The sequence below is a fragment of the Colletes gigas genome, unplaced genomic scaffold (genome assembly GCF_013123115.1).
Source record: "Colletes gigas isolate AHSC1104 unplaced genomic scaffold, ASM1312311v1 Colletes_gigas_Sc00008, whole genome shotgun sequence".
Lineage (NCBI taxonomy): Eukaryota > Metazoa > Arthropoda > Insecta > Hymenoptera > Colletidae > Colletes > Colletes gigas.
In genome coordinates this window covers 1,781,795-1,806,442 of record NW_025106637.1, presented here as the reverse complement: position 1 = coordinate 1,806,442, position 24,648 = coordinate 1,781,795, and the positions used below count along the sequence as shown (strand labels likewise).

The 24,648-nt window shown below is 49.6% G+C and overlaps 1 protein-coding gene across 1 annotated transcript in view; it reads right to left on the bottom strand.

Moving 5' to 3' along the window:
* Window positions 1-21,235, bottom strand: part of LOC122396872 (visual system homeobox 2-like) — a 56,040-nt gene extending 34,805 nt beyond the window's left edge. The window contains exons 1-2 of the mRNA XM_043395602.1: window positions 20,770-21,235; window positions 6,568-6,609 (exon numbers count right to left, since the gene is read on the bottom strand). Of these exons, the coding sequence (XP_043251537.1) occupies window positions 6,568-6,609; window positions 20,770-21,235 (508 nt within the window). The remainder of the gene's footprint in view (window positions 1-6,567; window positions 6,610-20,769) is intronic.
* Window positions 21,236-24,648: the final 3,413 nt, after the last annotated feature.

The window sequence follows — 24,648 nt, the reverse complement described above, 5'->3', positions numbered from 1 at the left end:
AACGGGAACCACCACCACGCCCATCCCTGTCAAAATATTTCCTGAGAAACGAAACGATCCCCCCCCTCTCTATTTCCCTGTTCTTCGTGGACGAGGATGCTTTTTTTATTTCCAGGTACGTGCGCGATTCGGTCATCCCCCTTCGAAAGGGTTCCAGGTTTCTACACGCTCGGCGTCGTGGCGCGCGTTTCGAGCGTTTTGCGAGCGTGTTAATCGGTGCGACGGGTGTCCGTGTGCGCTTGGCGCGGCACAGATCATTGTTCATTGTATTGCGGAGCTCGCAGGACATGGCGTCCTGCCATTCGAGCAGCTTTTTGTCGGGACCAGCTGAGTCAAAATGGCCTCCGGCCGGTGACGTCACGATTTCACGTGCGGAGCACGCAATAGGTACACGCATCGATCCCCGACTACTTCGAGGGCCGGCCAATGGGTACCCCGAAAGGATTACGAGCTCGAGAACGCCACTGGATCTTCCTGAACATCCTCGTACCTCACTGAGTAGTGATCAATATTGGCTCACGATGGCCAAAAGAAAAATCTTTTCTCCCATAATTGCCCCAATTACACCCACTATTTTTAAAAATGGTTTGCAACTTCATGGAACGAGCACACAATGTCACGCTCCGTGTAACTTTGATAATTTCTTGAATATCCACTCGATGCTTGGAAAATACGTGTCGAAGTCCCCGCGTGTACGTGTAAAAACCGATTTCGTACCTCGAAAAAGATAATTACGCCCTTAAGGACACAAACGAACGAGAACCCGGATAGAAATTCCTTCTCTGCCAACTACTTTATTCAGAATAGTGGTCCTTTTAGTCGCGGGAAAATTCTGTCGCGAACGCGAGGCAATCGCAAAGGGAACGCGAAGCTAATGACCTCTATTCAGAACGCACTGTTAAAAGTGCGACAGTTTCTGGCTCGCTCGACGCTGTTGAAACTGTTAAATCCATCGAGCGACAGACGGTTGGTCATTGTTAACCCCTTCGCGCCCAGGGACGGTGTCTGCTCTGTACTTTAATCGTTAATTTATGCGACGAAATTTCAACCGATAGCAAAATAACATCCCCCAAAAACTCTGACGAGTAATCTTCAAGAATTTAATCCTGTTCGTCTTTATCAACATCCCCGATGCAAGTAAAGTGGAATTTTGTAAACGACGCGTGCTTTTCTCGCCGTTGTTTCGCGCGAAACCGGAAATGTAGGCTACGCCAGGATAAGATCCAAAGGATCTTTCCGGCAAAGAGTCTGGAGTGAAATTCTTCTTGATCGAATTACACCGGTTCTAAGGTATTCCTTCGCTTATGCGCGTTTCACGTTAATTACGGTGCTAATGAGCTCCAGCAAGTAATCAAAGCAAATGTTTCATGACACGAGCGTGAACCGTTTGAAGGCTTTTCCTTTATGCCGTTTGGCCTTCGTTTGGTGGTACCGCGCGTGCGCTGGCGCGTTTTCCCCGCTATTTCCGTACCCCGGTTCTAAACTTCGTTTAGCGGGATACGCCATCGCGTGCAGGCTCGTTCGATCGGTCGATCGACGGAAAAGCCCGCTCCTCGTTTACATATCGCGAGCGAATTACTTTTGGTTTTTTTTATTTTTTTTTTCCTCGACGAATCGGGGCGTTATCCGCTGGCATGTTTTTTTGATTACAATTCATTCCCCGTGTTTACCCTGCGCCCGCTGGTACGGGCTCGTGCAGACAAACCGCCTGCTCCAGGCACTGACTGTTACTAATTAAGGGCGGTTTCAGTACGCGTGTTAATTCTTAATTAATATCTTTGTCGCCTCCTCCGACGGTGGCAGCCCTCGGCACCCATTTCTCGCTCGTTCGCCCTCCCTCCCTTCTCTGTCCCTTTCTAGCCCTCCCCCCATTTTTTTATCGCTCTCTCGTTTCCACCAGCGTCGCACCGACGACGTTTTCTCGCTTTTATTTCCGTCTGCTACTCGCGTTCTTCTTCTCCAGCTACCGACCCTACCCTCTTCGTCGCTCTTTAACGACACCCCAGCACACCACCGTCCACCCACTTCTCTTCTGGAGTCTCTCGAATGAAAGGAGATGTATGGGAACACACGCGCATCTCGAGCCACTATGATAGGTACAATCGGTCACGAGTGACGAAAGAAGAAGCAAGAAAGGATTCCGGCGGAGGAAGCGCGCTCCTCCGATTTACCACTCGCCCGTTTCAACCCGCTGAATCTCTTTCGCGACGAGTCGAGAAATCGAGCTGGTTAACCCCTTTGTCTCCGTTAACCCTCCTGATTCTCTCATGTAATAAACGCTCCTTCTCTCTCTCTCTCTCTGCCTCTATCCCGTCAAACTGTCTCTATCCGTTTTCTTTGGCCCTAACTTTTACATAAAATAACATCGATATTCCAACGTGCACCGCTTCTTCAAGGGAAAATCGCGTAAGAACGAACGACGAGTGTCCTCGTCTCGAAGTAAACAATTCACCGTCTCGATTCAGGCTTTCGCTTGAAAAACTTTCTCTGGACCAGCGGGGGAATTTCACCCCCGAATATTTCTCGATCGTAATAGCCAGCAGGGGCTCTCGAGATCTCGAACCGAGTCTCGCGTTCACTATTTCGCGAATAGTCAACAAGGTTCGGGTCCGCATTGAGCGGTGGCGGTCTTTGAAACGGAGCCCTTTACGACGAAAATGTCTGTAAAGCACCCCGGCTCGAGCGACTGTATTAATCAACCGCCGGTTCTTTCCTGCTTCAATGCACTTCGGTTTTCACGATGGAAAAATACACTCTTGGATTTCCCTTCTTGCTCTCCAGCTTCGATTTTCACAACCCACCTTTCGCCTTTTCTTCCCCCGCGTCTCTTCCGCTAATCTTTTCTTTTCCATCTAGTCCGCGGCTCTGTCCCGTTGATTATTATTTTATCCGTCACTTTCCGTGAGATGCGAATGATTTTTCGATGGACTTTCACGACGGAATCGTGAAACTGCTACTTCAGCAGCCATGGAGGAGTATCAACCCTTAAACGACCGCATGAGGGCTATCGTGGACCCTTCATTATTTCATTAATAATTCATCGACTTAATTGAATTAATACTTGGCATTTTAGGTGATCCTCTCTATTAAGCTCTCTAATCCTATGTCGTGGTTACGTGTTTCTCTATTATAATAGAACCTTCCGTGTCTGAACGCCCATTATCCAAATACCCTAATAACGGAGCGCTCTATTATCCTGTTATTAATCTCTGTTCGAAACGAATCCAATAATAAATAAATAAAAATCGCCGGGTCTATTTGGACAGTGTTTTTCGCGTTGTACGAGGTATGGTAAATAGGTAGCGGCAATATGCTCGATCGTAGCGCGATTTAAGGCATTTACAGGAGCCAAGCTCTCTCCTCTTTCCAGCGTCTTCTTCGATTTCGTGATTCCCTCCTGTTTCGTCGTCGACAGGCTTGTCTCGGGCGCTTCTTTTCACGGAGAAGGTTTCCAGCAGGCGGTGAAATCGATACTGCGGGAAATGAGATGATTGGATCGGACATCGGGGATACCTCGTAAAGGCTGAAGGATTCAGAAGGCACGAGAGATCGCAACGACGTCGGGAATCGGTGCTTTGGGGTATTTATGTCGGTTATGTTGGTAATAGATACGTCCTAGGTGACGTTCAGAGCCACCTAGACATCCGTGAATTTCTCTAACGTATCCTTATCTCGGTCCACGATAATCTAAATTTTCTGAAACTGTGTTGGACCATTGTAATACGTCGTCTGAATGAGCGCACTGAATTTGAGATTCTGCTAATGGGGCCACTTTGAGCAAACTTAATTACGAATATTGTTGGTCTGAAAAAGGCGGATCTAATTAACTTTCCAGCAACTCCGAACAAATGATTCTACTCGTTGGATTAATAAAAAGCCAGGCCTGAGTTTCGTATTGTACATTGCAGAATATCGATCCTCAGTACCGCCATTATAGAATCATAATTGCGATCATTGCAACGCATGCGTCGAAAGATTTTGAATGCAGCGTGTTCTGGTAACCATTTTGCTTACCCAAGCATTTAAGATACTCTGTGTAATTAATGCTACGTCAAACTCTATGGGAAACAAACAAGATATCGATAAGCCAACAGTGTTTGGACGTGTCAACGAAATCTGGGCCAAGTATCGCGAGGCGAATCAAACGAATATTTCTTTTTCCCTCGTCCTTTCAAATCTGCCCGTTAATTAGGATCTATTTTCACTTTTCGAGGACACCTTTCGTCGATAATTCGATTCCTAAAGCAGGTAACGGGTCAGATTTTCCGCGAGTAAATTGATTACGTTGCTCAATCGTTTCCTTCCTAATTACTCGCGTCTCCGTAATTCGATTCTCGCGATTTCCCAGTTAACGAATCCGTCAACCGACGAGGGAAAGTCCACGCTGCGAACGCAAGTTGGTAATAATTCCTTTGGCGGTGTTTCTTTCGTTAAATATGCATCTTTGACGCAACGGGTGATACGACTCTTTGGACTCCATTTTACCGCCCTTATCCTTAGGGAAACCATCTCTTCCAGAGACACCCTTGTGTAATTGACATCGCGTCAGTCCGTAAACTGAGGCTGAAGGACAGTAGTAGGTACCCTCCTCGCGGAAAACAGCTCTTCCACGGAAAGGCTCCCATGCCCCGTGTTTCGCCGCGTCTCCAATTTTCCAGGCAGCTTTTCTGAGCGTCGCTAGCACCACCCCGGGGGCCATGCCAGTCTCCTTTTGCTCCCAGAATCCTCCGGTATTTTCCTTTGCTGGCAAATTGGACTATTACGGCGGGTGGCTCCGTACCTCGGCAGCCGTGTCCTCGCGAAAACCGCGTATTTTCTCTCTTCCTTCTGTCCCCTCCCTGCCCTCGCCGCCCCCGCGTGCCCGTTCGACGGTTCCTTCGTACCCTTTTCCACGTCCCTCGACACAGGTCCTCTTACCTAGCGGCTCAAAGTGGCGCGCAGTTGTTAAAACAACCAATTCTGTCAGAAAGCTGCTCGTTACGGACGCCTCTCGTCCTCGCCCGGGATCCTTCGTAATCCTGATGGCAAACCGTTCGTTTTCCTGCTGACGCAACGAGAAACCCCGGCCAATAAAATCATTCCAAACGCATTTTCCGCACCCCTTATTTCCTACATTCGAGGCTCTCTTATTATTTTTATTACTTCGCGTGGGAAACAAACTTTGGACAGTTAAATCGGTGATATAGAATCTTCCAAATAAATTTGTCCAGGCTTTCTCTTACTCTCGATTGTTGTTTCGGAGGTTACAGGTAGGCGAAGATTGCGTGTCTCCGAGGAAATATATCACTGCGGGTGATATCTGCTACGCGTTTTAGAGGAATTCTATAGAAACTTGCCCGGGCCAAAGAACAGCAATTTAGAATTTGGCTGTGGGCGTGGACGCGGAATCGAGTTTCGGGAAAAGAAAGTCTCCCGTTACCGATTAGCGTTCGAATAGGGGAGGGTGTGGTCGGCACCCTCGATTTCACGAAATATTTTGACAAGAAATTTAATATCGCCCCGGAAAACTCGAGACAACGCGAAATTATACACGATTGCCCGTACCTGAAGCTTCCTGGTTGCCCCAATATTCTTGCTTCTATCTTCTCCATGGAAACTTCCATTGTCCCTTATTCTCCACGAATAGGAAATGATTTTACAAATATCCCCTTATCCCCTTTTCGAAGCAGAACTTTTGGAAATGTCAGCTTGACCCAATAATTATTCGCGGTCTGCATCGAAATATTTATACGGCGGATCGATGAAGACGCGAGAGCACGTAACGAAGTGCAAACCCGGGCCCCATTAGACGGCGAAGGTCATCCACAGTAATCATTTTCAACCTGTCGTCCCTTGTTTCGAGCGACATCGCTTTGCGGGTCAGACCAGCGGCGCTTAATGGCTCGGAAAAATCAGAATCATCGCGGGCATGAATACGTAATCAGTTTTTCCGCTCATCCTTCGCCGCATGACGTCATCGGGACACCGATGTAGCTTCGTCATGACCGAATGAACCGCGTTATGAATCGTAATGGGAAATCTGCTTCCACTTTGGTACATTTTTCACCCCCCTATCCATATTCATACAATTAACATTTCCAAATCATCGACGTTCTACCGATGACCTCGTTTTTAAACAATGTTGGATCGAAGAAGATTTAAGCCACCCTGAAATTGTTACCATTTTTTAAGAGACTTAACATTCGACCATAAATATGTTGTTTCGCTCTTACGCGATTTTCCTTCGGTACTTTCGGTTCGAAGAACAGTTTGCCGGTAAACTTTACGCGAATTCTTCCGAAGTGCATGATCGTTCGCGATAAATATCGAGTAGACTGCGTCGAAGAACTCAGGCGAGAGGCATCGTATTTCCTTGCACGGTCGTTTGCGCGTCTTTATGGATCCGCCCCGTAAAATTCGAAAAAGTGATCTTTCGCTTCGTCGAGAATAGACAGAGATCTAACGGATTGGAGCAAATCTTCGAAGAACCCCCAAACGAATGTTTACAGCGAATGTTTCAACGGTAGAATAATTTTATATGAGCGCTAGTGTCTTTTAAATTATCGTTAAAGTTCGATCATTTCTTACCTGGACTCGGGTTTGAGAACGAACCCTTCGACTGAGAGAATCCTGAAACAGAAAATAAAAGAAACCTGATGTTTTAATACATATTTAACAATATAACGAATAAGGTTCTAAGTAGACTCCTTTTTCCGGAAGAAGTGACAAATTAATCCAATAATTATTAGGTATGAAAAACATCGCTGATGAATAAGAGCATTATAATTGCTCTACATCTTCGCGAGGAAATACGCGGCGAGAGTGACGGAAAGTGGACTCATCTCTGAGAGTCTACTCGGAGGGTGAGTGAATCTGATGACCCATATTACGCAGAAAACATTTATACCACGCTTTCTTCCCTCAACGAATAAACGAGACTGCCTGTCCAAGCATTGTTAATAATTTTACTCGAGGAATTTGCCATGAACAGAGTTTAGTACATTACAGTTTCGTTAGCACAGAGTTTTAAAACTCTGTTGCTTCTTTAAAACATTGGCGTGCAGGTATTTCGTAAATAGTTTGCTGTTTAATACTTGCGTTTACCGGAAATCCGTTTAATAAACGGATATTTTCAGTGGAATGTCAGCGACGGTTTAAAAAAAACGGCGCAGGCCCGCGGTTTTCAGGAACAGAAATTTTTAATTGACCACGAAAACATTACAGCTTATGCTTGGTTGGCATCCCGCGGCCGTAAATTACGCGCGCAAATATTCATTGCAATAATTATCCGTCGCGAGTTATAACGAATGCCAGGACCGAAGGACGCCGGAAGAAAAGAGCGAGAAAAAGAAGGAGGAAGGGAGCGAGAGAGGCAGCATTCGCGAAATGAAATTTCATCTAAAAATTAACTAGAATTCTGTGAAACGCGCTCCGAAGGGGGGTGGCATGCAGTGCACGGCCTGCCTCGGCGCTCGACCCTGATTAACGACTCCGCGAAATTAACTCGACGATTATTTCATTAGCGCCTAGTAAGACATTTTTCATCCAGTCTCAATGGCCGTTGGGATCTAGAGAGAGAGACACGTATATATATACGCGGTATAGCGCGGCTCGAATGCGCTACCCTTAATGACTTGACGAGAATTAACTGTAATTTAATTAATTAAAATCTCGCGGGGGAAAAAAAAACACACACATGGACCTCTTTCGCGCGGGACTAGACGGGAGCCAGGTCACCTCGTTAGAATGATTATCGGAAGAGTTCACGATCTTGAATCGATACTGGATCGAACCTTCTTCGCGAGTAACTTACAAACAACGAAATTTAGATTGAAAACGGCGGGGAAATCGGGCTGGCGGATCTTAATAATTGCGTGCCCATAAGTTACCCGTTTAACGAGTGACAAGCCTGGCACTCGGCGGCGGCAACAACAGCGATATTCGTAATTAAAGGCAATTTTGAAAAACGGCGCGCGATCCTTGCCGCGTCGCGACGCGCAGACGTTCGGTCGCGCGAGCTCTCACTCGTTAGCTCCGCTGCAGTTCCTGCGGATTTAATTGCCCAACGCGCGACAGAACAAATCCGCGCGTTAATCGCGCGACACTGGATTCTGAATCACTTTGTCGACCAACGACTGGCTGGCTTTTTCCCCATTTGTTAAGGATTTCGGTTAATAGTTCCGCAGCGATTTCGCCGCGCGAACTGCGATCCGAGGCTGGAAAAAAATAATTAAAATTCTCATCGTCGATCCACGCGACGATAATTGGTTCGCTTCGCGAGAGATTAACAGGTCAATCTCTCAATTTTTCGCGTAACCCGAATTATTTCAACAAGTTTCGTTAGGTGTAGAGCGCGATTTATGCACGACGGTGCACCGTTCCACTTCGCCCGAGTAGCTAGACAGCTCTTGAACGAACGATTTTCTAACAGATGGACACACGGCCTGACCTGCTTGTCCCCCAGATTTATCATTTTATTCAGTACCGATTGTCAGGCATCGGCATTCTAATGCACTTGGAATCTCAGTCGTTGACGAGAGATAATTTGTTTCTAGACTAACGTTTTACTTTATCCGGCCAACAAGCCAGAAGCTTAATAACCAAAACGTCAATGGCATTTCCTGAAAGGGCAACGCGTCTCCATTCGTAGCTCGGTCGCGGAACGAAAATAAGTTCGCCTATTAAGACGTTCCGGCGCGGCCTCTTTCTAATAAAGTCGTCCAACGCGAGGACGCGCCGCCGCCGGGGGCTGAAAAACAGGGGTTGAAAAAGATTCCCGCGTTCCTAAGAAGGAAGTTAGGGGCTCGTTCTCGAGAGAGACAGGGGGGGGGGGGGAGAGAGGGAGAGAGAGTAGCTGTGTGGCTCGCGTTTTCAGGAACGACCAGAGGCCCGGCCGCGACGTTGTAGTTGTGGCTGCGCGGCTGACGGCCACCGGGGGCGGCGGAACTCCACCCTCAAACGACTTTAACGAGCCGCCGTCTTAAAATGGGGATGCCGGCTCGCGCCGAGTTTGCGCGTTTGTTTGATAAATTAACCCAGAAAAGTGCGCTCCGACGTCGGAACACTTAACAAGCCTTAGAAGCACCGGGACCGCGGGAAATGTGGAGCAGGGATTCGTTGATACTCCAACGGAGATTAACGCACCCACCTTTGCGCAGAAAATGTCACGCGATGCAATTATTTATTTCAACGTTCGAAAATTGTTTTCTCGGGGCAAATCGATCGCCAAGAAACGAGAGAAACAGGCGGTTGACGAGGCAGGGGGGCGCGGAATCGCGATCGTAGCGCTGTTCACTTTGGAGGTGCAAAGGGAACGCGTGTCACGGGGCATTATATTCCGGTATTATTCCGCTTTTCCTGCGGCTCGTTCCCGCCCTTCACGGAATTCCCCGTGTCCGTCCGCGCGGTGAAACTTAAACCCCAATCGCGCACACGGGTGAAAAGGTTTCAGATTTTTTGAAAACCCCACAATGCGACCGTTGGCCCGCGCCACTGGTGACAAGACAGGGGCCTCCATTGAGAAAAATCCACTTCCTAGGTCTCGTGTTACCGGGCGTATTTTGACAAGATCTCATTGTCGTCGCGCGGCTAAGCCCTATTGACTCCATTATGGCCCTATTAGTATTATACTAGGATTTGTGGTTACTCCTTGAAAGACGTCCTTGCCTGCCCCCACCCTCGCGGGTCTCTTTCTTGCCGGAATCCGAACGCTCCGCTCGCGTTGGCCCATTCAGGAAGCGTTAACGCGTCCCGGGCTCCTTCGACGTGAAATCTCCTTCGACGCAGAGTCGAGTCAGACCCCCGAATCCCACCCTTCCTTTGTTTAGATCGCGTACGAACGTTTCTCGAATATTCACCCTTTCGGAAAACCACTATTTCTGTCCGATTTGCGTGCCCTGGCCAGCTAAACCGATGGTTCAGCGATGGAAGCGAGTCGTACGCGACGACGTATCCTCTCGCGTTTGCGCGCTTAGGCGTGGATGCGCGCGTAAACGCGCTCGCGTGTAGACGGGGTTCTCGGCGGCTGGGTGTAAGTGGCGGTGGTGCGTGTGTGCCGTCGTTGGCGTGTACCGGGCTTTCAAGCGAACGACCGTAAGTCGCTCAAATTGGTATGGATTTCCAGTCCAACACCTCGATTGTCCCCTGTGAAGAGTGCTTCGCGAGCATACATGAATTCACGCCTCAAACACACGGTACGCGCGCCGTAGTCCTCCGTTTTTCCCTCTCCCTCTGGCTCTCGGTTTCGCGTACCCCGGTTTCTTGCTCTTCTCTCCCTCGACGGAGCGACGCGGCGCGGTGCGGCGCGGCGCGACTCGGCGTCGCTCCGTGCTTCGCACCCCCGTCTCTCTCCGCGCCGCTTAGCCGTGTATCGCTCGCGCTTTCTCGCCCCGTAGAGGTGTCGCGGAGCAAATCTTTGCCCGTCGCTGTATGAATGGGCACGGGAACCGCGCGGGTTCACACGCGTGTGCACGCGTGTACGTGCAGAGCGCGCCGTCAGCCCACGAGGAGCCTTGATTGCGTGCCGGTGAATGCGTTTCCACCCGTTCTCTCTAAGTAGCAGCTCATTCCGCGATGCTTGCTCTCGCGACTTGGAAAACCAAGGTAGTAGTAGCTTCTCTCGTGCCCGTAGCTCTTCTCGGCTGCCACGAGTGCGTGCGTGGGTGCGTGGTTGCGTGCGTGCGCGCGACTACTGGTACCCACACCCACGCAACCCCCGCCGTTTTACACGAGCATCTTCCTCGCCCCGGCCGACGCCGATCTCCGGGACAGAGTTTGTTTTTTAGCCTCCCGTCGACCCGCTCTTTTCACCCAGCCATCGCGAAACTCCTCCTTTTTGCTATTTACGCCCGGTAATTATTTGTCGTCGAGCCGACGAGGCCGATTACCGAGTGCTCGTTACCACGGGCCATCCAGGAACCGCAGCCAGCCACTCTCGCAAAGGCCAATTACTCGTCTCGCGGATTCGTCCAATTTCGAAACGCCACGAAACCCCTACATCTCCTTTCGTGTACCACCAAAATGGAGGCTAAGCTCGATGTTTAGTAACCAAGGTCCGAATAAAAAATATGTGTAAAGTTCAGAGACGCGAACTCATTTTGCAACATATTCGCTCACAGTCGAAGACTACTTCCACCACTACCGAGTTCAGCCTAAATTCGCGCGACGTATCCGGACGAATAAACACATTATCGTCATCCTCGAGCAGAACGCGAGCAAAGCCCAGTGTACGAAAAGGGTGTCGAGGATGCATCAACGTCCCATTCGCGATTCAGACGTCCCATTTACGACTTGGTCACGTTTCTTTACACTTCCATTTACCGTTTGACTCTCAAAGTCTCAATTCGTTATTCGCAAGCAAGTTTTAAATTATTACTTGCGACATTACGGTGAGAGGCGTCCGAGTCCTGTATTCCGTAAGCCTCGTATCTCGATACATTCTTAAATAACATTTTCTAACAATTCTACGTAGGATAAAGCGTGTTTCGAGTTCGACAAACCCCCGTGAATCGATCCTCGAAACCAGCAAAGAATTACAGAGAGCCGCGTGACGTTGCTAGATTTGCACTAGAATCCCTAAAGGGATCCCCGCGGGCGACAAAAGGGGCTCGTCGAGGAGCGCTGTATTCGCCTCCTACTTTCCACCCGGAGTGTGAAATTAGTTGCATGCACGGAGGAGGAAAGGAACGTGATGCAGCATAGAGCGGAGTCCGCGTAAGCGACTCGAAGCTGAAGAGGCCGCACCGTATTTTCAATTTACTCTGACCCACTGACGCAGTGCGTCGTTCGGGCGCAGCCAGCGTCGAGGCCAGATTCGATACAATCCTGCAATTAACTCTCCAACGCGACTGACATCCGATCCGACCGGAAGTCACTGTCCCGCCGAATCGTCGACGACTTCGATTACGCTCAATTTCCCTTAATTTTCATCGGCGTCGAGCGACCCGTGACGAGGATTCCCCGATCGACACCCACTCGTCGCGGATCCTCCGCGATTTCCAGAAACTGCTGAAGCTTGCAGTAAAAAATGTTTCCCCCGGTTGTTAAAAATTTTGCCTATCGAGTACATTTTCGAACCAAACGATAATATTTTTAATCGAAATGGTTCGGAATTATTTTGCGCGGAGTTAACGCGATAGCGATCAAATTTCGCGTACCTGTCCGTCAAGTTGTCCCCGATACCGACCGAGTACCGGTTCGAAGGACATTACTGCATCGGGGGTAAACTTTCAGGGCTTACTGTACGCGCACGGGGCCACGGTAATGGACATAGTTTGCCGGTAATGTCCGAGACTAATTCCCGTGTTATTTCATTAACGTCCCGCAGGCTCCCGAGGGGTTAGGCAGCCACGTCGACCGCCACCATTGCCGTAACACAGCACCGCCGGGTACAGCGGCAGTCGAGTTCGAGCGTAGCCCTCGAAGGGTCTTCTATTAGGCGCGTGTCAAAGGGTGAAAATTTACGAGGTGAGTAGCAGGCGCGAAAAGGCCGATTGATAGTCGCCTACCTACGCGCCTACGCATGTATGTACGCGCACGCCGCCTTCGACTAATGCCCCGCGAGTTTACGCTATGGTGAAACATGCTTACCCAGCCTGTTAGCGCGCATGACTTCTACCGGGGGTGGTAGATCGATACCGTTTGTCTGTCGATAATCGTACCCGTCGACGGATTTTCCGCTCCTCGCGGACCCGGCGCGCTCCACCGACAAATTAAATAATTGAACAACGATCACACCTACGCGATAGCCGCCTTCGACGGTTCGATCTCGTTACTCGTCTCTGCGTCCATTCAGCTACATTTGGTTCTTTAACACGGCTACGAGAGGCTCTGTTCGTTAACAACGTTTATACAACTTGAAAGACAATTGTTTGGCAATCAAAGAAACGTGCTGGTTAACAACACGAACTAATCATTAGAAACAGTTTAGAAAATTCTTATGTCGAGGCGAGCCACGAATTTTCTTCCAGACGCCTCGCTCTCGACAGATTCATCACCGAGTTTAGTTTGCTTGACCCACTTTCGTCCAATCGGCAGCATTCGTGTTTTATTTTACAAAGTGGGGTCCACGGGCCACTGTTCGGTCGAAACGCGTTACGGAAGAAAGCCGAGACAGCACGAGAGGCAAAGTAGGACGCTCTTAGCCGGCGGGAAACTGTCTTCGACCGACCGATATTCTTGACATCGACTTCAACCGGCTGGGTGGACGCGTTTGCGGGCCTCCGCGTCGATTAGGCGAGGAAGTCTAATTTTCTTTGCGATCTAGACCCTTCTCGATAACAAAAATACGAAGATGAAGGTATTTAAGAACGCCTCGCGGAGTCCATTTTGGCTCGGGGGTTGAAAGCGAGCATTTAGTGTTTGTTTCGCTTCGAGGATGGGAAAATATTATTACGGGTATGTTTGTAGGGTCGGATGAGACAAATTGGATAATAGTAATTTCCACTTATTACCGATTCCCCGAACTTTCTTATCCGTATCGCGCAATCTATTTCGTATTTTCCATTGGCAATCGTACGAAGGGTAGAGGGGCACGAGCCGGAGATTTTCCTGGTATTCCCCGGATTGGTTTGTTCGAGCGGATCACACGATTAGGCGATTAGTCGGTGGAGGGGTCGTATGATTGACACCGCGACCAGAGCGTAATGAGAGAAAATCATTTCTGACCGAACCGGGAAAATTCGTGGTCGACCGATCGATGGGAAGATCGGAACTACCCCTTTCGCACGCCAACGTTTTACGCGTACGTTCCGCTGGCTGTCGATGTTATTCATCCCCGTAAATAAATCGTGGAATCGTGAACTCTTGTTCTCCCGTAGACTTTTGTTGATAAAATTATTTGAACAATGTTGGACGGAGTAGACGTAAACGAAGTCAAGATACTGCACGAGGACACCGGGAGAATATTGCTGCGAGCGAGCAAAGCGGGTGAATCGTGACGCTTGAAAAAAAAAAAAAAAGAAAACAGGAAAAAAAAAATTAGAGTGGCGTCTCTCCGCGCCGAGAGACTGAATTTTCCTACTTCTGACGGTGAGCACGCCCTGGCAGTGTTATCCAATTATTCTAAGTTGTTAAGGCGAGTTAGGGCGCTTAAGGGACTAAATTAAGACATTCCGCGCGACAAATCTCCCAAGAATCTCAATTAACTTCTCCCCGGGGGTGCCGGTACTTTAATTAACTGTTTAATTTCGTTTAATTTGCATTCGCAATTGCATAAGCCGCAGAGCCAGCTAGCCAGCCGGCGATATTTGAGACGACTCAATTAACTGCCGCGGACGCGTACCCGATGCTCCTCGAAATATGTCGTTAGCTCTTCGTCCTGGCTTCGACTTCGCGTCAATTTTTTTCCCCCCTCCTTTCAAACTATTTTCTCTCACACCTTTCGGTCTTGTGTATTTACGTTTCGCCGCCTGCTGACGATATTAATTTACCGGGCTCCCAACGCGATCCGGGAATTTCCACAAACCGGAAATAGCTCCTACCAAACCCGCGCGGGTTGCAATCTCGATTTAATTCCATCGATGGTGGATTAATTTTCTAGAGTTTGCGTTCCGTGGTGGCGTTCGAATCGAGTTCCAAGTGTAATATTTACGAAACAATGAAAGATTACGAAAGAAACCACCCCTCTTCCCAGCCTCCCTTGTATTTGCATTCTCGGAGTTCGTGTTTCGTGGAACGCGACTCGATCAGTTTCTCGACGCGTTCCCGAGTTCCGGGGGGCTTCTTCTCGCGCTATCGATGGGCTAATTTGACTTTCAGCGACTCCCGGGGTACGCGTGATCGCGCAAGATCGCGAGAAACGCGGGCGAAACGTAGGCCCTCGGGTGGTTGCGTGTTCGTGTCGCGAGACTCTTACACGCGTCCGCAGCCACTTTCCCGGAAACAAAGCCGGGCGAATGCATAATCCGCTAATTTGTTCAAGATTTCTCGCTCGAGTGCCGGCGCTTGCTTTGTCGCGAATCCATCGTCGAAGCTGAGCGCGCGTGGGGGCTCGCGTTCAAGCCGCTTTGAAGTACTAATCAGTATCGACCTGCGCCTACAGGCCGCACCCCTTATCCGTGCTTCCACCATCGCCTCCCGCCTCCCACACCCCCCACCCCCTTATACCAGTTGCGGGGTAGCGAGCTATTTCTCCCTTTTTTCCCTGTCGTTCCGAGACTTTCCGCCAGAAACCATTCCGTCAGGGGCGTGACGAATTAAGGCGCGAATCCTGTCGTTTCCCCGTGCTATCCGCTCCGCTTTAACCCGTTCGCTGCTCTCACGGATCCACGATCCTCGCGACCTTCTTCCACCTTCGATCTCCCCTGATTCACGATTGTTTTCGGACAATCGTCAACGCGGATAAATAGAAAAGGAACGGGTTCGAAGAAAAGCGTGGATTCCTTTGTATCGAAAACGGTTCGTGGAACGAGCGAACGCGCCGGATGACCGGTCGCCATTGAAGCCCCGGGACAGCAGTAGCGTGAAATAATGGTCAACGATCGGGAATCCTGGTGAACGTTTGCCGCGGAGTCTCCAGGATCCTGTGCTAGCATTTTCCCCGTCCCTCGGATGAAAGGAGCACGCGGGAACAATGGCGGGACCGATTGTGGCACGTTTTACGGAATCGTTTGCAGAGATGTGTTACCAGGACGATATCAACGGCGGAGAAAGAAGCGGGAACGGGGCGACAGAGGGTGAGAGAAAGCGCGAGGAATAGGAGAGGGACGGGATCGTGGGGTTGGTAAGGCGGGTGGCGAACGTACACAAAATCGCTGCGAGAGGAAACGACCACGCAGACGAGGAGGGAATAAACGAGGAACAACGTTGTCGCGTGGCCGTGTGTGAGGGTGTAATAGAGAAGGAGAGGGAGAACGCGGGAGCAAGAAAAGGACTGGACCGACGGGAGTGCGCAAGGAGACTTCTCAGGCGTTGATAGGCAATCTAGTTGATTGCCAACTTCAAACGAACCGAAAAAGCTGCGAGCAAGCGCCGGAGAGAGAGCGAGACGCGCAAACAAGCCGTTGGAAAGCCGAAGACCCCGACACACCGAACCGCACCGAATCTCGGAATTTTTAGACAATGCCATCTCCGCAGTTTCTGCATTCCGGCCATCCTCCCTCTCGCCCCCCTGCCGATTAACGAGCTCCCAGCCGAATCGATCATTCGCCATTTACCCTCAGCATTCATTGTCGCCGTTTTTCGCGCCCAGTTCGAATTTAACCCTTCCGTCTACGGTCCACGAATCTTTGCAGCATGTTTCTACATTTTCGAATACAAACTTTTACACTCCTCCAACGAGAAGATTGCCGTAGTTTTTGGAGTTCGTGGCTTTATGAGTCTGTTGTACGCACAATTATTCCCGGTTTGGAAATCTCGATGGCTCGGGGAGCGTCTTTTAAAGTTCGCGAAATCAGATTTAATTGGCCCGCGCGTTTGCGATGTCCGAAATCCACGGATCCCCGTGAAGTGTGCAAACAAGTTCCGAGCCTCTCGTTCCGAATTTCCGTGCGCCGGGGTCCATTATGCGCGTGGAACAAAAGAGCCGTGATCGACGAACGACCCAGACAGCCTTCGGGACTCGCTCGACGAGACGGATCCGTCGGATTTTCGCCGCGGCGACGCGCCATCGATCTCACGGCGATCGATATAATTTATTATCGGGGCGAAATCGAGCAGTTGGCTTGGTCTGTGCCCTCGTCTTTAAGTCTGGCTAAGATTTAAGACAAAAAGGAACGAACGAAGCGCGCCAAATAAATGCTCTACTGTAAGACGAGGTGCCAGAGTGACGTTTGAATGGAAGGGCAGATCCTTTGTGCTGCACCGGGAACCCGACACCCGAAAATCGTTCTCAAAATTCGTTATACGGGACAACACGATCTGCTCGCGATACTACGACGTTAATGCCATTTCACGAAAAACTCGATTCGCCTTTTTCTGCACGATTTCGATACCCTACTAGCACCGATCCACCCAAGAATCCCTCCCTTACACGTTCCATTCCATCGATCGCTCCGAAATTTTCACGTAAATTGGAGTAATAAACACCTCTCAATAGTACGGTAATTTATGTACAAATAGGGGTAGTTTACACATGATTACTTGAAACAAAAGAGACATGAATTAACGTGCGTCAAAAGTCTCTACTCCCTTAGACAATTCCGAAAACAAGGATTTACAAAATCTTAGGATAAAGAATTATATAATCAGGAAGACTATTTTTTTTAAGTTTAGTTAAATTTTAAAATCTGCATCGATCGTCGACGTTGTAATAATTGAAATCGAGTCGATCGGATTCTCACGAGGCCGTGATCGCGGGGGTAAGTCCGCGCGAGTTGAGAACACTTTGCCGGAGTGCGGCCATTTTTACGTTTTGTCGAGGCTCTTTGTGTTTTGGTGAGACATTGCAGGTCTGCCCAACACTCAACTCATTATACCACTAATTATTCATAACGTTGGGGATTATTCTGACAAAAATATTCAATTCCCACAGTGCACTCACCCCACACAGCTACCCTCTTTCTTTGCCCGATTCGTTTTCTCCGTCCCATCTAACGTATCCGACGCTAAGCACCGCTCGACCAAATCATTCGACCGATTTTCTACTCTCCACGTCGCGCAGGAGTAAAAGAACCAGCGAATAAATCATAACTGTACATTTTCGGGGGTGTGTAGCTTCGCTGCAATTAATTTTCAAAGTTATTTGGTGTCTCCAAAGTGGCGTAACCCCTTAACATGCGATTCCCCGGGCCTCTGGAGGCTCGATGGATATCGCGTTACAGCCTACCGAGCAAACAGGAAATTATTTGCACACAAATCGTACGGACGATTCGACGGGGCTCGAGGCCTGGGTCAGCTGGCGCGCACTCCTGTTCGATTTCCCCAAAAACGGCACGATACTCGCCCACGGACAATGGAGTTTTCGCGTACAACGCGTTACGCGCGACAAAGGTGCGCGTCGATTTTCGGTAACTCGATCTTGAGTGGCTCTCCGTTAAGCGATAGCCGTAAGTGGCACGTTAAGTGCTCGTTTCACGCCGGGACGACGCGATACGCCTATTAATTTACTTCAACGCGTTCCTGACGCCGAGGGTCGTGGGTTCAACCTCGTCGGAAGATTGAAATGCAATCCCGGTGATTGCCGATCAATGCTTTATTACGATGTATCGGTGTACCGCGAGCCTGGCGTCTCGACGTCGTCGTCGCCCGCGCCAGCATACTCGCGAGCATTCATTATGGGGGTAGTCGAGACTCGAAACGTTCAAAAATCCATTCTAACGAACGCTCCTTCGTACAGTCGAGCTCCCAGTATCCGAATACTAATTTTTTAGAAAGGAACAAGAAAAGTTAATGCAAGATCCTCGACCACGAGCTATTCTACCCTGTCTAGCAACTCGTTTTTCTCGCCAACTAATTGAAATTTTGAAATCCGACTTTAATACCTGCTCAGATCTTTTTGATCTGATCGTATCGAATCAAAAAGTTTCAAAGATTTAAAAATCGATGAGAAGTAATATGTACCTCATTAGGGTACATTACACTATGTACACGTTGATTCTTGTTCATCGTCGTTCAATTATTCCTGGATAAAAGGGTAAAAGTTATAAAGGGCCGACAATTTTCGGGCCAAAATATCAGACTACCCTCCTTAATTGGTTTCTCGGTTCTTTCTTAATCTCTGCTCGCGACTTGGCCGAACAAGGAGCGCGACTAAAAGGCCATTGCGACCCGTTGCAAAGACCCGGCTATATACAGCGGCGTAGCAAGCGAGTGTGCCCGCCCGTACAGAAAAGTTCCGGTCACTTTTTTAATTGTAAATTTCACGTTTAGATGCAAGCGGCTAACGACTTGCCAGACTGCGATTCTTGTTCGTTTTCTATGACTGTGTCCGCCCCCCTCGCCCCACCACCCCCTCCTAAGATGTAGGTCTTAACGAATGTGTAAGATTGAATGAAGTGGTTGCTCGTTACTTCGCGACAATACCCGGCCGCGGTTTCTGTAAAATTAATTATTAATTCTTCGCACGGCCCCCCCGAGCGAAAGAAACAGTTAGAGGCTCCCAGTTCGCGGAATAAATGGTACGGTTATAATTGTCGATGCACAATGGGTCACGCCTCGCGAGTGAAACGATGTGACGGTGGAAACAATGTCATCTTAATCGTCATCTATAAATATATATACGGCGCCGGGGTTTAATGATAATGACGGCGTTGCGTTCAGCGCGTGGCGAAATGCCATTCGTTTGAAATAAGCAATGAGAAATTTCGCGATAGAATCGTTTCGCTTGTGAAAGGGCCGACCTTTTCTTCCGCGAAGAACGTTAATAACGGTTTAACGCGTTCGCCTTTCACCGGGAAATTTAAGTATGAACGGAATCCGTTGATAGTTTCCGGATGTGTTAATTGCAAGGTACGGAATCGTCGCGACGCTGTTGCATTCCATCGGGCCAAAGGGCACACCGTGGCGAGATTCTGCTTCGAACTATCGGACTTACCAGAGAGATTATTGATCGATGCTTAAAAATTACGATAAAAAATTCAAGATGGACTCTGCAAGAATTGCGAGTAAATATTCGTAAAATCGACGAAGGTACAGGAGCCCTAATTAAAGCGTGGCGAGCATTATGCCTGCTCGGGTCAAGCTTAAAATAGTTTTCGTTCGGTTGGTGATTAATAGTTGCTCTAACTACCATTCTAATCTTGCTGATGTGTTCGATAATAGTTTATCGATCGAACAGTTCTTCGTTTCTGAGAGATTAAAGATGTAAATCACGTATTTAAAATCGGTACTATTTTGTACTAAATTGCTTTTTAGATTTGTATTGCTGGCTAGCTAATCAAGACTGGTAGCGACATTATTATACCTTTAGATGATTATTTCTGATATATTTGATTAGTTTAATATCGTAAAAGCCATCTTCTGTGTCAAATTAGCCATCGAATCACTCTTCAAAGATATTTATAAGTGTCCGAAATTTTGATTATGTAAATTTGATTATTTAGCCAGAAATATTGCAAACATTGATTTGTTATTGACTCTTCTAAGTGCTACGATTTTCGTAATTCTCCCCTAACAAGGGAAGAAGCCAACTTACCCCCTTCTCATTTTAAAGTTCTTTTGCAGAATAATGGAGTACGTATCCCTGTTGGAATGTGTAGAACATTAGATGCACATAGTCAACAATTAATAAGGATATAAGCAATTAATGTATACATACCATAAGCTACACGTTGTATATATTAACCCTTTGCGGTACAAGAATTGTAAGAGTACTGAGATAGAATAATACAGGGTTTACATTTTAGGAATTGTAAACAAAGAACAGGGGTCAGCAAGTATAACTATTATGCTTAAAGAAACATCTAAATAGCCACGGGACTGCAAAGAGTTAATCACTACCATCGAGGCAAAAGTAACACCGAGTAACTATTACAATCATAGACTCATATCACTTGCGTTATGAAGACTACGTGACCATAACTATAAAATTATCAACCCCTTAACGCTTCTGATCAAACTCGACCTAAGGGGTGAAAATAATAACTATCCTCCACATTCTACGTTTCAGCTCCAGCTCTATTATGCTAGAAACGTAATATATAACATAAAAGAGACAGTGTTATGTAGTATAGAAGCAAACCCAATAGAGAATGTGAACATTAAGGGTGCATCGAATGTTTCACGCGTTGCAACGTGTTCCCGACTGTTGTTATCCTGAAAAGTGGCGTTAAGATCGACGAGGGGGTGGCATGTTGGGTCGTTTCTCGCAAGTGTCGACTATCTATCAAAGAAATGATGAAGCTATCGACTCACCATGGGGTGGCGTGTGCTGATTCGGACTGTGCTGATGATGATTCGCGGTGACGGCGGTGCCCGGAAGTACGTGCTGCGCGTGTGCAGCCGGATGCACGTTGACGCCGGCCGGCGAGGCCGGAAGCTGTCCCGGCTGATGTACCTGATGATGGGGTACGTGGTGCGCGGGGTGGGGGTGGGGCGGCGGCAGGAAGGCAGCGGCGACGGCCGCCTGCGCGTTCAGGTAGGCCATCCGCGAGGCCGTGAGGTTGCCCAGATTCCCAAGATTCCCCAGATTGCCCAGATGGTTCGTCAGGCTGGGCATGTAGTCCCATAGCTTGTGATGAGGCGCCGTTGGCGCGTACGAGACCGCCGAGACGCCGGCCGGCGGCGACGCTTGGGGCGAACCGCGATCGGTTCCGCTTCCGTTTCCGGCCCCGTTCAGGCCCAGCAGCTCCTGGATCGCGAACGGCGATCGCTGCGGCATCTTCGTTTTATTTATCGACGATCACGCGTGCTCAGAACGACATCCTCCGGAGAATTCTCGTTAGTTACTTCCTTTTTGCCTCTCGAAACTTCGTCTCTAGCTTTCAGAACATTCTCTACCGACGCGTGCAGAGAGAACAGGATTCCGAGTGTTATCGTTGCTCTTCGAGAACTTCTTAACGATTCTATAGAAGGTTCGAGCGGTTGTGTATCGAGATCGCGCCTCGACTCTTAGGAACTTTTGTCGCCATGCTGTCGCTGGTAAACCTCGAGCGATCCTGATTCGTTGGGCCGTCGGTGAGATCGTTTCGATGCACGAGTATGTTCCGATGGTAGGTAATACGATGAACAAGAGAGGATCGAGTGGTCGTGTCGCGGCTAGGCCTTGGCGTGACGTGTGCTCGACGTCCGACGGTTTGCGGCGAGCGTCCGCATCGCCTCCAATATTTCTGTCAATGCGATTTACGGTATAGGCCCGCCACGAAATCGTTAATTGCCAACGATTCGACCTCGCGAAAAATTCTACCGAGTGTTCGACGCGACGGTGGTCGAGAAATCAAGTTGCTGGACCCCGACGACGGTCCTAAGTGTTTTCATAGATCTCCATCATAGGAAATACCTCGAAAAGGAATTACGTGGTGCGTCGAGTATTAAGTGGGAGCTTACTGTGTGGTGTTTTCGACTTATCTTCGTTGTAAGGCGAGAGATACGTGGCCCGTCGAGCGAATGAACTCCGGGCTGCGTTTGGCGTGCGACGGCAAACTCGAGCGGCGACCCGCGAAACAAACCAGGCTCCTCTTCTTCCGGAAATCGAATATCCCGTGGTTCCGTCTCACACTTTAACACATCTATTGTCTACCAACTACGCGTCTAACGTCACACTATCGCCCTGTCTCTTCGTTGAATGGTTGATTTTCGTTGTGATCAGGTACAGGATTCCCGGGCGTTCCGTCGACGGAGTTACTCGGCCATCGCGGCTCCCCTCGGACTCGTTCAGAAACAATTCGAACCTTATCTTCGTACCGGGGCTCTATTCAGGGCCTCCGATAGCACGTGACGTGGGCTCGTTCACCGAACAAAACACCTCCGGACCTCAGCGATGCGCACGGAGGTTCCTAGAACCGCTTCCTTTCATTCTCGGCGGATTGAATTACAAGGACAACGTAGGCTTCCTCGTCCCCGAACCAGCTGGAAGACCCTTTCTCGCAGATCACGAAACAACGTCCATCGGCTGACCAGAGGCTGAGCGTGCTAGCGATCATTCCTCTATCACTGCGACTCCCGTGCTCGCGGTTCCCACGTCGATCCTCGACACTTTAAAAAAACTCCTTTTCGTCTGTCGGTTGGCGTGCGTGTCGCGGGCTCCGTCGGGAGCGGGCTCGCCGAGGACGTGATCGCGGTCAAATCGAGGTTCGGAGCGGTACTGAGAGCGGACACCGCGATCGTACGCGGCCAAGACGGTGGTGCTCCGTAACGAAAAGTGTCAGAAGGGAGCAGCGTGTGGCTGCTCTCTCTCGTCGGGGTAGTGTGTCCCGGTACGGTGACGTGTGCGTCCGTCCGTCTGTCGTCGTGGCGCAACCGCGTCGTCGTCGCGGCGATGGGCAACTGAGCTGTCGAGCAGCACGGGGTTGCTCGACTGCGCGACGACCAACGAAGAAGGGAAACCCCCGGGGGCGGCTGTGCGCCGCACACGCACCCACACACACGATCGCGACCCGTCGCGGAGGGTGGCGTTTACCAGACCCACACACACCCCCTCCGCGCGCGTCCCCCCCCCTTCCCCCGCTGTACCCCCTCCCCTGGAACCCCTCTGGATAACCCCCTACCCCTGCGTCACCGCCCGCCGCCCTTTCTGCACGATGCATGCACGCAACCCCACTCTCTGCCCTTCTTTTCCGCACTCGTCGAACCCTCGCGACAAAGGCGCCTCCGCTACTTTGCGCGCCGACAGTGGCCGTCTCGCATCGCGGATTGGTCGGTTTTTTGAGACGGCCAGCCGGGTAGACATAGCCCTAGTTACCAGCTGGAAGGTGGGGTCTGACAACGTCGACGCCTCGACCGGCTACGCCTACGACAGACCGGTTTACCACGGGGAAAAGACCTCGTCTTCAGGAACCGGATCCTCCGAACCGCGAGATGGGACGCTGCGACGTCGCTGCGTGCGTCGCTCGGCGCGATACTCGAGAATTTTGATAACCGCTCCTCTTTCGAACCGTTCCTGCCCCGTTATCCGACCCGCACGGACAGTTTCGCGCAATTTTCATGCAAATGCACCCCCTCCCCCTCCCCTGGAACCTCGCAATCATCTTTTTCATATAATACGATAGCTGAGCTCTAGTTCTAGAAACGAGGATTCCGCTCGCGAGGGTTGGGAATCTTTCGATTTTCCTTGTTAAAAATTTTGACATCGACAACAATCGTATGTCTGTAAACAACAGTGATGTTTGCAGTCCAATATGTGCTTAAAACGAGCGCGTTTAGTTGCGTCTTTCGAAAAATGTGCGTCGATGGCGCGACGGATGTTTCGAAGTAGTTTTCCCCAAGTTCGAGCGAACGGACCTTTCGCAGGAATTGTGGCGCAGTGAAACCGGCTTTCGCCCAGAACCTTTATTAACGCAGGGGGAGTGGTCTAGCCACGGGCCAATCAGAAAGCGCCACTTTCAACCCTCATTGGCCAGGACGTAAATCGATTTATCACTCAACCCGTCTGCGGCGGACAGGGGAAACACGCCCTTAAGGCCGTCCGGCTTAAGGTCGACTCTCCTCGGATGCCTCTCGCGACGCTCAACACCGCCAATTCCACTTGAGAAGGGTGGTGGCGGCGTCGGTGGCGTCGATGGTGGTGGCGGGCCCAGTGGCGGGGGTGGCTCGGGCCGAACGAAGACGGAAAGGGTGTGGAAACTCCTGATCTCCGGCGGCGAGTCTCTCGACAGTGTCGGAGGGAATTTTTTCGAAATACTCCCGGAGCCCCGTGGTCGGATCCACGCTCGAAATTGAGCCAGTTTTCGAAAACGAGGCTTTTCCTTCGCTGTCCCGTTCTCTGCCTATCCGCCTATTCATCCACGGCGGTTCCTTTATCCATTTTCGACACCGTGGATCGCTTCGTTTCCACGATCCCTCTTCTTCGAATCCGTTGTCTCCTACGAGGATTCCCAACGGGGGACTTGAACCATCTTGGAGCACCAGGATGCCATAGGTAGCACCAGACGTCTCATTTTTCATCACAGTTCCACGCTCCAATTTGCTGCCCCCTTGTTTAGTTAAAAAAAAATAATTTACTTAACGGGGAAGCTCGATCCTCATTAAATTCTAATATAATTAACTCTAACAAATTTAGGTTTCGTTTCTTTTATAACAGCAGCGTTTATTAAATTAGCACCTATAGAAGCCTACGTTGAATTTAATCTTCGCAAT